This window comes from Mycteria americana, chromosome 3 (genome assembly GCF_035582795.1).
Source record: "Mycteria americana isolate JAX WOST 10 ecotype Jacksonville Zoo and Gardens chromosome 3, USCA_MyAme_1.0, whole genome shotgun sequence".
Classification (NCBI taxonomy): Eukaryota; Metazoa; Chordata; class Aves; order Ciconiiformes; family Ciconiidae; genus Mycteria; species Mycteria americana.
This window is the reverse complement of record NC_134367.1, coordinates 68,474,668-68,493,161: the sequence shown is the minus strand read 5'-3', so window position 1 is coordinate 68,493,161 and position 18,494 is coordinate 68,474,668. Positions and strand designations below refer to the sequence as shown.

The following is an 18,494-nucleotide window of genomic DNA, read 5'->3' as shown; positions in this document are numbered from 1 at the left end:
GCATTAAGGGTGTTTCTAGGCTGTCTCTTCTGATCTAGTTCCATATGAAAAGAATCTAGTTAGTGCTAAGACAGCTCTGCGATGAGGAAGAAGGAGTAATTTCAGAAATGATGTAGATGCATCTTGAATTTTGTAGAGGCATCTACACTATATGTGCACAAGAGAGTAACATTCCTCAGGGGCAGAGACTGGTCTTCAGCTGCTTCACTATTTTCAGCATTTCACCAGCTGGCATAAGAGTCTCACCATAAAACCTATTTGTGTGTGTGTTTAGTGGAGAGGTTCTTCAGGTCAGCTTTGTTCTGAGATCTCTGGCTGCGCTCTAAGAAATATTGCTCACTCAAGACTACAAGTTCCACCATGGGAAACAGGCATTTCAGAAACAGGTGATACAAAGCTGCGTACTGTGGTACCTGGATCCCTGCTTAGACCCAAATTCCATCTTAAATACTTCTGAAAAGTGTTTATGTACCTTTTAACAGACCTAAGTACTTCTCAAGACCCAACATCGCTAGCTTTATTACTTACATACCTACTTTGCAAGCATTTTTCTACTACCTTTAATCATTGTTTTATCACTGATACGGCTGATAAGTGGCATTTACGGATAATTGGGTAGTAAAGCAGCTATGGAACAACATCTCATTTGTCAATTTTGCAATTATATGCACTTTGAAAAGGCACTGTTCTAACTATAGTGTGTATTTCTATCTCAGGTGAAGCTGATTGGTTACAAGGAACCGCTGAAATGGGTTGCACTGGGAGAAAAGGGAATTGTGATAGCTCTACCTCAATTAACTCCTAAGCAATTGCCATGTCAGTGGGGCTGGACTTTGCAACTGACTGACATAAACTGAGCCATACGCTGCTGGAGCCTTGGGTAGTAGGGAATGCTGATGGTTTGCCCAGTTTCTCATAGCTGCTTTCTAACTCTTACTTGCTTGACTGAGAAACATCAGTAATTTCACTCTTTTCTGAGAGGTGGGCTGTTATTAACAGAGGGAATGGAATGAACCTCACATGATATCTAGCACCAGATAGTTGAATCTCCACATACTATTTGTTTCTTTGAACTTGTGTGAAAAACTGAGCATCTACCTTGTTGACCTCTCCACTTGTCTAATCAGTTTCTTGCCAAGTTAGGTGAAGAATGGGGGGAAAAAAGGCACTAGATTTTTCAAGTCATGAGAAAGAACAAAGCTAGCTCAAACCAGCATTCAAATGCATGGAAGGTAGATTTCTTGCATTAAAGAAGGTATACATCTTCCACAAAACTGTACAGTAAGAACTGTCAGTTTTAGAGAAAAGAAGAAGCTTTTTCCAGTTGTGTGCAACAACTGGCAGCTGGTAGTTTCAGCTGACTAGGGTAATGTATGTGCAAGAACAGTCCTATAAGGGTTAGGAATGCATCACAAATGCATGAAGGCAATGCATAGGTACATCTTCATTTCTCATCATGAAATCATTAATTGAGTAATTCTATCCATTACTGGGATATAAGTAAAGGGGGAGGGGGTTTTGCTGTTTTGTATAATTTTATATGGTTAAAGCTGACTCTTGTTTACAGCCATTGTTTTTACACAGTTACCAGGGTGCCTTCTGTGGACTGTTAAACAAAACATATACTTCAATGACTAACTTTTTTTTAAAAAGAGAAATAATTGGGAGTTGCTACGGATCCTCAGCTTTGCCAGAGAGACAACACTTTAAGCAGAGAGTAGATTGCATCCAACTTGAAAAACTCCCAAACTGATCATGTGTCAGGAGTTGTAGGGACAGACTTGCAGTGTGATGTTTGCAAAGAGGGGGAGGTATAGGACAACAAAAAGCATGAATTGCTTCAATGTAGAGATCAAAGGTTTATTTTTCCTGAGTAATGTTAGTAAGTGCAAAACTATTACTGTATGAGTTAAATTCATTCTTTCAACTATGTCCAGATTTTGAGTGATGGGCCAAATGAGGTTATTGCCTTTCCTGCTAGTAATGTTAATACACGCACAAATTTTACATTAAAATATTTTATTACAATACAGACAATTGGGCTCAAAATTAATACAAATTAAGATAAAATATTTACAAGTTAATGTGTACAGTGTAGCTGTTTGAACAGCATAAACAAGAGAACTTCTAAAAATCCACATTCCTTTAGTATTAACTAACAGAGAGCGCACCCCCCCAGCTTGTTCAAGAGGAACGTGCATCACTTGGCAAAGGCCTTCTGAAGAATGAGACACTCTTTGGAATAACATTTGTAAAGCTAAGGGGAAAAAAAGTTTTCCTTTATAAAAAGAAAAATTTGGGAGAAGGAGGAAGCCTTACTTCATTCTGCTACTCTGTGCTATTCTTAGATCACTATCATTAATTTTTTCCAAAACTTACACACCCCAGGCAAACAAATGGGTTTTTTAGTAACTTGTTGTAATACTGCCACAAGATGCCTTTCAGATGCAATAAAAATAATCAAATTAATTACGGAAGAGTTCAACCACTTTTTTAATAGAAAAGTTTTTACATACAGTTATTCTTTCAACAAGAATATTTTTAATGGCTGTTTGAAACAGAATTCTATTAGAACAAATATGGGCTCACTCCCACTTTTTTTAGAATGTTCTTTCTGCTGGTCTACCACTCCTACACCATTATAAAATTAACCCAAGTCTCATCAGTAGTCACAAGGGGTTTGTTATAAATACACAATCTATTCCTATAAATGTGCAGTTCATTTCTCTAGTTGCTGAGGGGTACTGAAAGCTTCATAAACATTAGCAGCAAAATCTTTCACTTGTTCCATCATCAAGAGGTCCTGGAAGAAATTTAAAGAATAAATTTGCTTAATCAAACACGTCCACCACTATTCTGGTTTTGCTGCAGTACATAATTCATCATGAGAAAAGCACCTGGCACTCCCACAGAGATCTAACTCAAATTTCTTGCTTTAGAAACGTTTCTGGGCAGAACTGCAAGTAGAACCAAGTCGAGGGACCTTTTTGTGCTTCTGCACAGTTTAGCAGAGGGAAGAGGTTCTAGAAAAACAGCATATTTTTGGAAGATACAAGTTTACAAAAAGTTTTAGTTATGCCAATTGTTGCTACTTCTTTTTTAAAGCCACTGAAATGAAACAGAATTAAGTACATTATTAAAAAGAAATATATAACATTAATTTCAAAATTCTACTTGGGATATTTTAAGTAAGCAAGATTCTTACCTGAACAAAGTAACTGGGTGTTTCACTGCATACTGAATGGATCTGTCCGTTTATTATTGGAATTATCTTGGCTAAAGGAAGACTGACACTGGAAAGACTAAAAGAGAACAAAAAATATTGACCTAGGCCTGCTCTGACATTAGTAAAGCCACTAAACTGTGATTATTACAATTCTAAATAATTACTACTTCAAAAGTAAGAGTTGAAAGACTGTAAACTAAAATGTACAGATGAAGTTTTTTCCCCCTATCAAGTCCTTCATTTAATACAGAGAAGTACCAAAGCAAGTTTCAGTGGGTGCTCCTATTACACACAGTTGCACACTTGCTTCTCATGCAAGAGAAATATAGTTTAGCCAGAGTCTTTACATCTGCATATGTAAAGTTGTTAGAAGTGCTGGTCTGCAATCTCCTGCTATTTGCAACTCTAAACCAGGCTTAGGACAGACAGCCAAACTACAGCCTTTGGGATATCTTACATGATGTAAATAGTATGTATTTAAATAAAAACATTACTCTTTGAGAGCCATCAGTTATTAAAATAAACACACATAAACCCAGTTATTATTCAAGGTTTTAATTCTACTATTTTAGAAATCATATTTCAAGGATTTGAACTCAGCTTTTGGATTTGTAACACTCTCACTGCACTGTTTAAAACCAAAGTTAACTTCAGAATAAAAGCTATTTTTAAACAGTCTTCTAGGAAGAGGTGGAAGATTCTGAACGTTAGTATCTTTTTTTCAGCATACCCGTGAAGAACCTAAAGCTCCATAGGTGCTTTGGCTACACGTATTTGGAGAATCATGGTAATGCCCACCTTCCTTGAGAACTACAGCAACTGACAGTCAGAGTCTGGGGCGTACAGAGCTTATCTGCTAACGGTAGGGGAACGCCATCTTTCTCATGGCCTCAGAGGGGAGGTACTGCAGTACAGCTTTCAGTAGTCACCGCCAGTGGGGTAAATCCTGCTTAACTAGAAAGGCAGTCTGCTTGTACAGTCTTGGCAAAAAGTGGGAAGTATAGGTCTTCTGATTTCTACTTTTAGATCTGCAAGTAATGGTGGGAAAGATACCTCGTGAATTCTAGCAACTTCATGGGTGAAGTGAGGAGACTGTATTTATTCTTGAAAAGCAAGAAACGGCATCCTTTCCAGCATGAGAACTCCAAGTAGGCAGGAAAATCAATAGCTTTTTTTGGAATTCACTATGAACCCAAAGCGTTATTCACAAGAGAACCACAACAAAAGAAAACATTTACCTATTTACAGAGCCGTTCTTAGAGAGGTCCTGTTCAGTAGGTCTAAAAAACTCTGCCATATTGTCCAGCAGTCGACTGAATCCTCTATTTAAACACGTGTTCAAAACTGTACTGAAGTCTGGACTGGGAAGAAAAAAAAAACAACCAAGAGGTTTGATTCCTGGGGTTTATTTTTTCAAACTAAAAAACGCTGCAAGTATTCAGTGCTACAGATGTCCCTCCCATAAAGGAAGATATACGACCCAAACAAAGGCCATGAGTATAGCCACCTCAGGAAAGACCAGCTCCCTAATAACTCCACAGCAAACCAATCGACAGCCTACACTCTACCCTAAGGTTACCAAAACCCAGATAAATATAAAGCATTCCTCAGTTCTCTATTTCTTACTAAGTAATAACATAGAAGGGACTTATCTTTAAAACGCCTCAGATCTCTAGCAGCTAAACTATAAGAATAGTTTGGCATTTGGCTCAATTCACTCATATTCAGTGTTTATTATAGAAGCCTCACTTAAGTATCTCTCTGGTCAAAGGATGCATGCAACCACTCTCAAAACCATGCATTAAAAATAAATCCTGATAAGCCAGAACTGGTGTTCATTTTATCAAAGCAAGTAAATCCAGTAAAATTACTCTTAATGTACCCTGCTTTAGCAGAAGAGAAGTACTCCTCTGTTCCTGCATAACTATGGAAAAGGTGAGGAAGAGATAAGGGGGTCTGACTGGGAAGGACATCCTGGTCATCTTGGTAAGGCACGATTTCTTATAAATGAGTTCGATCTCTCAAATTTTGAAAATCCCAGCCTACAATTAGTGAATATAAAAATTTAATGCAGTGGAGTGGTCATGCTTCGCAAATGAAAGTTGACAGCTTTTTATATGACAGTAATTGTCTTACATAAACAATAGTTGTAAGAAGGAGTTTAATATAAATACAGGATATTTCTCTATACCTTTCTAGCATATCCCTAGTTTCATTAAGTAATTTAATTGTAGCAATGTCTCTTTCTGTGAGTCCACAGGCCTAGAAAAAGCGAAGACAGACACTATTTAGTATGAAATCCATTGGCAACCATAAGAACAAGAGTAGAAATAGAAGAGTTTTGTACCATGGAATTAAGTCAAGATGTGTAAGTCAAATCTATTTAAAAGAAAAGATTTATTGTCATAAATCCGATTCTTTATAATTTGTGTTCTAATTTTCCTTTTAAATGGTCACTGTAGGATTTTTTTTTTTACTAAAAACAGTATTAGCAGAAAATATCAGACTAATTGAGCAAAGTATTTTTTCCACTTCTGACCTCCAAAAGTGAAATAAACCCTGCATATCAGCTTAAGTTAAAGGGATAAGTGCATGTAGTCACACTCTGAAGCCTAAGTTTCTTCTTTATACTAGTATAATACCAAGTTAAGAATGAGTTTTCTCCAACCTGTGGTGTGGATGGAGACAAACACCTTTAGAAAATTTAGGAAATTAATGTTACAACTGAGATGAGATACACCTTTCTCTTGACTCCTGTCCATTTTCCAGCCCAAAGCAACAAAGGACTCCAGCACACCATCACCTTCTTGTGCATCAGCCAAGATGCTACAATTGTCCATGATCTTTGCTGGTACACAAGTGCAAGGTAATACAATATAGCTTAGGGCTGAGCAAAGCTGCACTGTGTTACAGCATATGTCACAGGCTGAAAGCAGTAATGGGGCTGTGTTTCTGAGCTCAAAGCTGACATTCTGAGGATGACACTTGTTTTCAAGCAAATCTGAAGAAAGTACAACTTTACTGTGCCTAGATTAAAGAGATAATGACACTTGATTTATGAAGGAAGAGGCATCGCCATTTATTAAAGATACAGATACCATGGCACAACTAGAGGACTGTTAAGCACCCTTCCCTCCCCAAAATAAACAAAAAAATGCAGACTGAAAAAAGGTAGATGAAAGAAATTGAAACAAGTACCTGGGTAGCCAAGGGGTTTTCTTCGTCTGGCATCAGATAATGACATAAGGGAGAGTAAGATGCAATCTGATGTGAATCTTTATGTTCCACTACTTTCCTGATATCTTTAAGTTTCTGTTCCAGCTCCAGAAGAGATAGGGTGTGCTTAAGGGAAATACTGGAAAGAAAAAAGACTACAGTATTGATTGTAAAATGAATAATGATGCTTTGTTCTCCTACCAATAACATATTCACAAGTAACAGGATCCCAATCTGCTATATCGGTTTGCAATGGCAGACATAGCCTGCTATAATAAAAAAGTTGTTTAGGAAAAAGTCAGTACACCTTCCTTTTTTTTTTTTCTTCTGTTTTTTTGATTCTAATAAAACTCATTGTTTTGGGAACAGTCATCACAATAAAACTTAAAAGCTAACCACAGAGAAATATAGACTCTTACCTTCCAAAAACTTTATGCACAGCTTGTTTAACAATAGTTATCAACTCAGTCAGTCCTAAAAGGAGGAAAGTGTCAAAATTATTCTAATGATTTGCTCAAGTCTAGAAAGAAGTGGAATTTTGTAAGTGTAGTTAGCTCATAGTAAGCACCATACCATCTCCTAAAAGGTGCTGAATACTTGATAAATATTGCTGCTGAACTTCAGGGGGAGCTAGTGGTGTCTACGAGTAAAAACAAACAACAGTTCTGTGACAATGTCAACAATAGAGAACAATGCAAAAATAATTTCAAACCGGTTGTGACCAATTTCCTTAATCTTTTTAATACCCTGCAGCAGATGGATTCCCCCATTCTCATGCAACTCTGTAGCTTCTGACTCTTCCTGCCATCAACCCATGGATCTTTCATAAGCCCTCTGGCATTCTTCTCTTCAATAGTATACAGATCTCTCTTCCATCTTCAGTGGCACAGAAAAATCTTCCACTTTTCATTCATATATAGGAAAGTCTCTTAAACTGCATTGTATGTGAAACTAGACTCTCCACCACCCCAAAAATTAAACCTAGTGGAATAGGATATTTACGCTCAACCCTAACAAAAGCCTATCTGATAGAAAAGAAGCTTTCAGGAACTGAGACAGGATCCCAATTTGCTCCACTGGAGTGCCTCAGTTTGCCCTGTCAACCCAATTCTCTATTGGAAAAATAACAGAAAGGAAACACGTTTCTAGTCCAAACTCATCTTGCCCTTTTAAAAAAAGCTTTTTCAGATGTTACAAAATGAAGCACGACCTCCATCAATCCTGGCCTCTCTGATGAAAGCTTTTCTCAGACCTGCCTTGACATGCGGTTCCTTGACTCTCAGCAGGAGCTATCACAGAGAGGCATACAACAACTAATCAAAGTTTGTATCCATTGTTTTTAGATGAGCCATTCAACAATTTGCAGATCTTACTCTGTGCAATGGGTACTTGCTTATTGTGGGATTGATCTATTTGTATTGAGCAGTGATAGATATCCTATATAAACAAAAACCAAGTCTTCTACCTTGCTTGGCCCCACCAACAGACATTTAGGCAGATGGCCTTTTGGAGTTAAACATTTTTGTTTAATTTCATAAACAGTTTCAAAGATAATATTTTTCTTCTTTAATCCTATGGAGGAATTAATGTACATGCTAGGAAGACCTAAGCATTTATATACATTTGCATACATATCTTGGATCATTCACACAGTATTACTGTTTCACAAAAAATTAATGAAAGCAAAGAAATTATTTTATGTTGGTGTTTAGATATGAGTAACCTTCTTTAAGCAATACAAACGCAGACAAAAGGTGTTCTTCAATATTGCTAGTTAAGCAACAGTATCACCAAATCATCCAAATTTAGAGGTTCTTAAGACACATCAATATATGTTACTTCCAGTAATGCTTCCACATCTCCCACTCTTACAAGAGCTCTTGGTTTCATTCCAATACTCCTAAGCGACGCCCTTTTTATCTCTCACTAAATAATCCTTTCACTTCCAAGACAGTGGAATTTCTACCTTTGAAACAAAACAAGAAACTTACTGTGCCATTTTTGCAGAGTGCAGCGTTATCTAGGTAGATGTAACCGCCAATAATATTTAACTGGACTCGCAAAAGAACTACTAGCATACAGGTACTATATACAGCTACAATGCTTCTTGTGAAACCTTGAAAAGAGACAACAAAATAACTTCAAAGTCAAAGAAATAAGGGTGAGTCAAGGAGGGAGAGTCCTCTCCAAGACTTGAGAAGTGCTAATGATTTTTAAATACACAGTCACATTTCTCTCATTGGTTGTCATAACACACGTTTTCACAACACATACCCAAGATGGTCATGAGTCTAATATGTGCTGGAGCTACATCTAAAGTGTCCCATTTAAAGTCCTATATTAATATCATTTTGCATGTTACACAAGTGATTTTGGAAAAAAATAAAAATGATACAAGTTGCTCCAGAAGGAAAATGGATGTACTGTCAAATCCTCTTTCTTCATTAGGCCAGGAAATACACACAGTATGTTAGCCCTCATCATGCAATTAAGACACAGAAGGCATAAGAGCAGCTTGGGAAAAAGCAGCTACCTACAGCAGGAGCAGCTAATATCTGAAGAAAGAAAATGAAAATGAGCATCAGCTACCAGCCACTAGGCAACAAAGGATGTGTGGAAGAAGTGGCATGAATAAATATGGATGAATGCTGAGTAGCAAGGACACGGGAAGGAAGGAGCCAGATCAAAAGTAGGATCTGTATAGGTGTTGTGAAAAGGAGAAACAAGACCAAAAGGAAGGGAAGACAAAACTGGGGAGGTCATAGGGATAACAAACGGTACCAAGGAATCAAAAGTATTAAAAAAAGCTCAGTAGTATTCACTACATAATTATCTGACTTCACTATTCTTCCTTCCCTTCCACTGCTTCCATCAGCCAATAAATAAGATGATGAACCAAAGGGTTCATAACCACTGCTATGGTGGTTATCTCCAACAGGCTTGAAAAGAATTAAGTGCTGGCCATGTAAGGGCTGGCCTACATTTCTGATTGATGTTTTCTGTTAGGTTCAGCATAGAACTTTCTGAAAAACTAGTCTGATTTTCCTGCGATGGCACAAAACGTTCTCACAAAGTTTTATTGAGCAGCATAACACGAAGGCCAATAAAATTCTTCACTTCATTTGTCTCTGAGCTTCTGACTTCCCTTGGGGCTATGAAAAATTCCTTCATGAGGAGCTTTTGGGAGGGGGGGGCAGGGAGGAGGTTTGCCATGTAGTGTGTTACACTATCATACCTACTGAAACAACAACCCAGTGTAAAGTGTGCATTTTAAAGGGTGTGAAAGACATTTTAAATTGATGCTAACTATTATGCAGATGGAATCTTTCATTTCCACTTACTTATTATCTTTAAATCCTCCCATATTTCTAACTTGTTTGCTGGCCTGTGGGAAAAATAAATGGAAATATTAAACATTAAAAAGTATATTTTCCTTGGAAATTAATACGTTAAATGAAATAGCAGTGCTCTAAGGCGAGCTCATTTAGCTACTATAATTATTCAGATCAGATTCATGTCTACATTGATTTGCCTCATTCAAGAAAGCAGTACATAAACAATACACTATGAAGTCACAGAAAAGATATTCAAACTTTATAAATGTAGTATTTAATGATGTCAATTATACACTTATATTATCAATTTTGAGTTACTATGCCAAGCAGTCAGAAAAAGCCTACTGATGGTACAACGTGGTCTTTTCTGGGGCCTTGATCCTGTATATACTTAATGTAGACCTCAGTTCAGGAGGGCTTCCTGTATCCACCTGTGCATAATAAGCGCAGGATCAGAATTTCTATATCCTACTTTCTTGCCAGATTTACCATTGCCTGACTTGGTTTTAAAATTCAGATTTGATCATCAAAAACCAAAGAGATCATGACCACCTGTGGAAAAGAAGTCTTGCGCCATCCGCACAAATGCAAGTTGACCTTTTTTCTTTTGTTGAGGTGTGTTTACTTTTTTTGACCTGACCAATTCCTAAAATTTTTATATATTCTGCAGTCAAAGGAGCAAAGCTGTAGATTGCATAGATATACCTGAACTGCCTAAGGTACATTGCATATTTATAACTACTACCCAGAGGTAAGGTTAGCAATATAGCAGCAGTTGCAGAGATAAGGGCAAGCTAACCACCCAAAAAGTTTCATCGGCCATTCTCGCCTGTTAAGCACTGTCAGTAAAGAATGGCTACTGTGTCTCTATCGTGGAAGAAATAATTTGTGAAAGTCACTTAGAAACAGTTGGTAATTCCTTAGGATCACAATTAACGCTTCAATATTTAGGGCAGATAGTTCAAATTAACCTATGCTGAGACTTTACAGTAACCTAGTTTATAAAAAATAATACACTTTTCACCAGAAATCATTTCTCTTTACGGGCACAATTAACCATTGAGAAATGTTTTCATCTGTCTGGAACAAACACATGCCCTGTGGCATTAGTTTGACCATTACATCACTTACATAAGCAATGAATTTTTAAGCTCACCGCAATCAAAGAATGCAAATGAACTGATATAATAAACTATTAAGTCTACAACTCCAAAAAGTAAAGAGACAGACTAAAGAGAGGATAGCTGGAATAGATACAAGGATCCATGGCACATACAAAAACAGTTTACATACTTCTCTTTTTGCAAGCTAAATCAACAGTTTTAAAAGCTATCCTAAAGCAAAACAAAGACCGTTAAAAAAATACAGTAATGTTTCTATAGATAAAACACGCAACAGGACTCGAAACCACATTTGTTACTTATGAGTGGTAAGTTTTCCATGCCAACTGAAGAGAGAAAGAGAAGCCAATACATCAACATCAGCCAACTACATTTGCACCTATTATGTCAAAACATTTTCTAGAGCTCATGCTGGCAAAGTTTCTCCTCACAACATAAGGCAACAGCCAGGTAACAGTTTAAGTCTGCAAGTATTAAGCCTAACAGTGGAAATGGATTTTTCAGTCTTCATCTGCTGCAATTTACTAAGATTCAGCTGCTACTCAAAACTCAACTTTTATTTCACATTTATTTATTTGGAAAAGCATTAGCTGCTATGGAAGCAAAAAGCAATGCAAACAAAAAAAAAAATACAGGTTTGGAATAAAGCTAAGTGCTGAATAGGTGGGAGATAGGCAACACCTGCAAGGCTACAGCAGCAGGTACTTCACCTCATCTCATTCAATCACACTGCTTTGAAAAGAGGAGGACAGACAGAGCAAGAATGTCTGTGGTCTTGTGTGATGCTCCCTCTTTAAAAGTTTCTCTGGAAGACTCAAGACTTCAGCCTGCTTACACCCCCAACCTACCACTGGCCACCCCAAATTACTAAAACAATGTAAAAAGGTTTTAAATTTAAGGAAGTGAATGGATTTTAAATTAAAGGAGTTTACCTAAGCCATAACATGCTCTATAACATATGATAACATAGATCCGTAACATGTTAAGCCATAACATAGATGATGTGAAAAAAAGAATACATCTTGAGGGACATTAAGAAAGGTAAATCACCACATCTACTCCTTTGTACCTTCAACAACAACGGCACTCAAAGGTCCGGAGCTGTTTGATTCATCTTCTCAAATGGAAGTGGAAAGAAAACAAATCTATACCTCCATGTGTAGCACAAGAATGCAGAGCTTCTTCAAAAACTCACTTCAAAATGGAATGAGCCCTGATGGCTAATTCCATGATCTGTGCCTTCCCAACCCCTTCTCTACCTTTTCAGGTCAAAAAGTTCAAGGATCTAGTTAAAACTTCCTCAGCGTAAGTCAAAAAAGGAAGCATTAAGACAAACTCCACTGTAAGATACACTCTAAATGGACATCCGTGCTTACAGGATATTGCATGTAACCAGCATTTTAGAAAATATTGTTTCAGAAATGTGTAATAATATCAGAAAGTCTCATCTCTATTTTCACTGGGGTTATTGGAATTCAGAAGTGTGTCACTGTACCCATAAACTGTTTCAACTAATCAAACAAGTTAGGGACACCAGATATATTCCGATGAAAGAATGCATGCTACAGAGAACAAACTAAAGCATTATATGTCTTCACCATTGAACAAAGGATTACAGACCTTTGTAGACTATTTTGCTGCACATTCCAGAAGACAAATCTGGTGATCCACAAGATCTCTTGTTTGTTCAGGTTAAATTTTTGTTGAGTAAAACTCTTACTATGACAAACATATTAAATATTCCATTAAAATTACCTTTTCCTAATTTCTTGTTGTTTAGGGTAAATAATATTGAATTACAAATTCTTTGTTGCAAATTCTCAGATAATCTGTTATAAAAACATCGTTCAGGCTTTAATTTCCACTTTATCACATTCTGTTGCCTTGTTGTGGGAGTTTTTTGACTGAAAAAAGACAATGACTGGATAGGTAATCTTTTAAGTGCTGGTCAGCTGAAGTTACAGCTATATAAATAAGCTAGTGGGAGGTAAACTAGAAAGGCAGTCTAGAGTGAGTCAGAAACCCTGTGTTCACTGCCTACATAACACTTTTACTCCATGCCAAATGCCAAGCAGCTTACTCTACTTTTAAGGTACACTATTATGCACTTTATGTATTTAAAAATATGCTATTTGTTCCTGCAGTTATAAAGAAACCAAAGGTGTTTTCTGACAGGGAAGCATTCCTCTTAATGTATGACATGCCCTTATTTGTTCTGCTTCAAAAAGAAAAAAAAATTACTTCTCATAGCTTACATCCATTTGCAATCTAATCTTGGATACTTTCCACTACTATTCACATCTGACCTTGATAAGATTACATAAAATTTTTACAAACACAACATCGACAACTCAGTCAAGGTACTCTGTCCTGTTTAAGAGAGGACTAGATCCTGTAACTACTTTATTTGCCTATCTTATAAGCACTTCAACAAAAACCATGGCTCTCATTGCAGCATCTTAAAGGAACTACTATTTCTTGTAATGTTTGGAAAATGCCAGCCATACCTATCAAAATACATCTAACATGACACAAAATATTCACATAGTGATTTCAAAATACTTTAAGACTAGTGACTCAGTGGGACACAGACCAAAATCCTGCATGCTCTCTACATTATAAATATATAATTTGAAAAAAACCCCAAACTTATCTTGTGATCAAAACAAGTGATCTTTAACACAATTAACAAAACAGTCTTACCTATTTTTAAGAAGAGATGTGAGACTCTCAGAATTTAATTGATGCATTAAGGCATCCCTCAATGTTGGAAGCATTGACAGCACTGTTATTAAAAGAAAAAAAAAAAGAAAAAAAAATCTGTCAACATAAAAAAAATCATCATAAACCTATCCCCAGCTCTCACTCAATAGCTGCTATCCAATGTAAATCCCATTGCTCAATAAGCAAAGCTGGGTGGACAAACAGAGTAGGAGACCCTGGGGGTACTCAGAAGTGCAATTACCTGTGTGCCTCTTAGGAGCTTGGGCACAATGCTGCCCTTATGTGGCTACATGTCTTTGTTGGCTCTAGCTGCAGATGTGTACTCACATCCTGCATATCTGCATACATGCCTTCAACACCCCAGAAGAAAATCTGGTGAAAATCTACACTGTTGCATTTCTCCAAATAAGAAGAAAAAGATCTGAGGTTTGGGTTTTTTTTCCTAACAAGAGAACCAGAGAAAGGTATGTTTTAAACGGAAGAAAGCTGGTGGGAAAAAATCCTTTACTTTCAGAATATTCAATGTCCAATCTGCTGTTATATGACAGGAACAGGAAATGGAAAACAAGCATGCACAGAACATAATAAATACTAAGAACAAAATATGAAAAATCTTGACAAGGATGCATGCTGCCAGGCAGAAGGTACTTTGTACAACGAAGGGCAAAGAAAAACAGTCCTTGCAGTAAAATCAACCCAGCACTACAAAATGGAAAAGATGAAAATTAAATACCAGGGTATTTCATGTCAGGGTAAACACAGTGCACAGAAAGCATTTGCAGCCATCCAAGAAGCCATTACAAATTTCAACAGGAGAAGAAAATGCTGCCCAATTTGTTTTATAGAAATAGTTTTGAATGGCCTGTATTTACAAGAATGATGAGGATTTTGTTAAACTCTACCCTACCATCTCCTCTCCAAAAATCCAAAGACCAGTGCTGTAATATAAATACTTCCACTTTTTACTCCCCAGCTAGCCAGGCACCTTTTAACTGTTAAAATGTAGGGAACTAATAATGTGCTGACATGCTTCTTACTTGTAAATAAAAATTACCCACCAAGCTCTCTGTGTAGCTTACTAACAATGTGCTATAATGAATAAAATAATCCTGCTGTAAATTCAGTATTGTTAGAATCTGGGTGCTGTTTCACACCTCAATACTGCATGCAGTTTAGGGCAATACACATAGGGTTGAAGTGACAAAAAATTGTAACCTGCATGTATATTTGTATGCATCATAGATGGATATATTCAAACGAGGGGGTAAGATGACCCCTAGAAATCCCTTCAGTCCTCTGTTCTTCAGATTCTGTTTTTATTATGCAAAATGACTCTATTTACTCACTAGTATTTAATTAAGATTTTTAATTCACCTACATTTCTTACTCTTCATCCATCCTGACAATATGTAGTATAAATCCCCAAATAATTCCACCTATCAAGAACAGTAGCTATTTCCTTATCTTACCTGTCATATTGCATGTCCTCTGATTACTTTCAAAATGATATTGCCTTCGTGCTTGGGCGATGTATTCAGCTGCCTCTCGTTCCTGGATTTCTCTGATTTTCTTCTGCCCATATTTTCCCAGTAAATAGACTCCTACAGAGAGATTTTCATATTACAAGCTGCTTTAAAAATGTGAGGAAGGCCCCTTCAGCCCCCTTCTTTGATTTTAAACCATAAGGGTGCATAGTGGTTTTTTTGGGATATGTGGGTCTTGAGTATTTTAATACTGATTGACAAAGTAATAGTCAGAAATAATGTTTTCAAAATTAATTAAAATGTCAAGGGTAGTGACTTGAATCAGTATAGGAAATTTTCCTGAGAAGAGATACCTTGCCTTTCAAAGCATTTTTAGTACTACTGCAATGTGAACAACTAGTACTGGAGAGACTGAAGCAAATATTGGGAAGAGAAAAAATGCAGGGTAACAAAAACAAAGAACAGAGAAAAGGAACTGACATGCACAGGTCTGGAGATGGATGAAAATTTAATTTTTTTTAAAGGATATCTTCTAAAATTAGCAGAAGTTAGAGATAAAAGTCAAGTCTTAAAAATCACATAAGAGAAAAATGTTACAGACCAACACCTCCTTCGTTTGGTCCTGAAACTTGTCCATAGGAGGAACCTTAGCGTCAGTGAGGTTTGACTGTGGCCCTCTTTATTTCTTACCATGCCTGGTTCCTACTCTCCAGCCCCACTCTTCTCCTGCCCTTGAGGATCTGATCATCCCTCATCACCCTCACTATGAATCTCCATTTCCACAAAGACCCAACAAAAATTTTTGCTCTACTTTTCCTCCTCTCCCAACATACATCCCTGGGAAGTTTCCCCCAACCGCTCTTCCCACACCACCAGGGGTTCAGAGATTCCTCCAGGCTTCCCACAGCCCTCTTCTCATCTTTCCTCATCTCCGTCCCCCTTTCTAAGCCATTCCTCAAGATACCACTATGTCTTCTATACTTATCCTTAGCACCTTTGCCCACTGCAAGCTGCTTTGCCTGGATTTCTTCCCCTCCACCCAGGGCTTCTCATAACACCTCCTGTCTATCAAGTTCATTTGCTGCCTCCTGTATGCACTGCTAGCAGCAGTTGCATATTTAGGCGCATAACAAGCTCTTCCCATGCTCTCTCATGAAAGAATTGGGGGGGGTGGGGGGGAGAGGACGGAGAGATAACAGTGGAACAAACCCAAGCAGAAAAGACTATTGTACAAGCTGATCGTCTTCTGTCCACTGGGGAGCAATCCCCTAAGTACTGAAACTCCTCTAGAGTGTCAGCTCCAACTCCATCAAGTCAATAATGGTACACAGAAGAAATCTGAATATCAAATCAAGTCTCTATTTTCTTCCACCAAGCACTTCCAAAAGTCGTAAACATAGAGCTACAAAGCTTTGTTCAAAGTTCAATTTTCACATTTGGAAGTTAATATCTGAATGAATGAGGCATTTAACAGTTGCTGAATGCTGAAAGTTTTAAAACTATTTTTATAAGCCCTATCCACAAAAACTAAAACAAAAAAAAAACCCAAACAAAAACCACAAAACCCCAAACTCCCCAAGATTTTGAATTCAGCTACATTTTTTAGATCATTAAAACCTTTCAATGCATTCTCCAAAACTATCATCAGTATTTCAAAAGGCTTGTCAACTTTGTGCCCCAATATTCATGGTTGCAAGAAAATCCGGCTATTCATATCAGCATTGTATTTCCCAATAGGCAACTACAAGCCAGACCAGTTTGGAACAACCACAGTCACTTCCATTTATTTCCCAAAAGCCTCACAAAATAAAAATGGGGAAGTCACTCTCTCTTGCTTCAGCCTTTAGGCAGACTGAGCATTTGCCATGTGGAAGATTCACTCCATTAGATGCAAACTTTAATATTATGGTTCCATATACATAAAATACAATTTTACTACTGTAAATTGTTAATCGAGACTTCATAAATAACAATTAGATTATTTTTCTCTAAAAAATTATCAATTCCTGCCAAGAATATGTATTTAGAACACAACTGTCAGGATACTAATTTTTTTTTTTTCAGCTAACATACTGAAACAGCAACAATTTTTTCAGTATTAGCAAATAATTTTTGAACACAAGATTTTTTACAATCATTTTATCCCACCACATTTTTCACATTACATTCATAGTCATTTGTTCAAATGACTACTTTTGTTTATTTTTCTCCCCCAAAATAAATCCTTTAACTCCAGGTTTTGTGGCAGAAAGCTCTCATAAGTATATAAAAAAAGACTCTTCCTGCATGTACACAGGACACAGGCAGACATACAAACAATTCAAGAAGAATCATGTGCATGCCCTTGAGTGATATGCTGGAGCAGCACTTTTATAATTAAGATTGAGACACCTAATTGCTTAATACTGGATTGTTAAAGCTGTGTGATTACTCTGCACTAAGAACTGCTGTGCCTTGCGAGTGTCCAAAGTTGCATTAGCAGTCATCCAGGTTTAACAAGGAGTTTCCAGAAAAAACACTTGTCTAAAATGATGCAATACCAGCTACTGGTGGTCTTATTTCTCCCTTCCTCCCCTGAACTAAGCCGTAACTTTGACCCATCACTAACAGATATGATTTATTCCAATGTCATCTTCATCTTTGGGAATGCAATGCATTAGAAGTTAGCCAAAGTAAAAGTTACACCATCCACACAGCTTAAGCAAAACCAATGAACAACAAAAAAGTCTGGATGTCAGCAGCAGACTGCCTCTGTCAATAAACTGCATGGCTTGCAAGTGCCTCTAAGTTGCCTGGAGGACACAGCACCGCACTTGGGAAATTTGAGTCTCGTTTCTGACAACGAACTTCTGCCCACTAGTCACTCGTGCCTGAATGCAGCATCAGAGCTTCTGCAAGTCTCTGGCTTATGGGACATGTCAAGGAGCTGCCAGTCCGGAAATCGGTCTGCATGTGCGTTCACATTTTACTTTAGAACTACCATGTGTATCTATATTGATACATGTAGCATTAATTCAGAAGACTTGAAAATAACACAGACTCTAAGAAGTCCAGGCTGAATGCATCACATGAAAATATCGTCACTTGGAGTTGGAAGCAGGACCGGAGAAAGCCACATCCCAGGAACTGCCATAATTATCAAGTCAGCTAACATAACCGTAAGAAACTAAACTGACATTTTGAAAGTCTGTGTTGTTATAAACAAGCAAAGTGGACACCAACTTTTTACAATAGCTAATATAACTCAATTTCACCTCTCAGTATGGGATAGGAGGTCTGCAAAAAGGGGCAGCAGCAACATTTTACTCGCGTCTAATTAGCTAAACCGTTGTATAGATGGAAGTTCATACTGAATCTTTCCCACATGTTCCATACAAAACCAGGAATT

General features: G+C 37.3%; 2 protein-coding genes across 4 annotated transcripts in view; one reads left to right on the top strand and one right to left on the bottom strand.

Moving 5' to 3' along the window:
- The window catches only part of FUCA2 (alpha-L-fucosidase 2), a 14,282-nt gene extending 11,476 nt beyond the window's left edge, over window positions 1-2,806 (top strand). For both annotated transcript variants that reach the window (XM_075498876.1, XM_075498877.1), the window contains exon 7: window positions 717-2,806. In XM_075498876.1, the coding sequence (XP_075354991.1) occupies window positions 717-857 (141 nt within the window). In that variant the 3' untranslated portion in view covers window positions 858-2,806. The remainder of the gene's footprint in view (window positions 1-716) is intronic.
- The window catches only part of PEX3 (peroxisomal biogenesis factor 3), a 20,760-nt gene continuing 4,931 nt past the window's right edge, over window positions 2,666-18,494 (bottom strand). For both annotated transcript variants that reach the window (XM_075498878.1, XM_075498879.1), the window contains 11 exons: window positions 15,092-15,223; window positions 13,602-13,683; window positions 9,784-9,827; window positions 8,434-8,558; window positions 7,016-7,082; window positions 6,862-6,916; window positions 6,425-6,581; window positions 5,418-5,488; window positions 4,465-4,587; window positions 3,206-3,302; window positions 2,666-2,803 (listed from right to left, as the gene is read on the bottom strand). In XM_075498878.1, coding sequence (XP_075354993.1) covers window positions 2,720-2,803; window positions 3,206-3,302; window positions 4,465-4,587; window positions 5,418-5,488; window positions 6,425-6,581; window positions 6,862-6,916; window positions 7,016-7,082; window positions 8,434-8,558; window positions 9,784-9,827; window positions 13,602-13,683; window positions 15,092-15,223 — 1,037 coding nt within the window. In that variant the 3' untranslated portion in view covers window positions 2,666-2,719. The remainder of the gene's footprint in view (window positions 2,804-3,205; window positions 3,303-4,464; window positions 4,588-5,417; window positions 5,489-6,424; window positions 6,582-6,861; window positions 6,917-7,015; window positions 7,083-8,433; window positions 8,559-9,783; window positions 9,828-13,601; window positions 13,684-15,091; window positions 15,224-18,494) is intronic.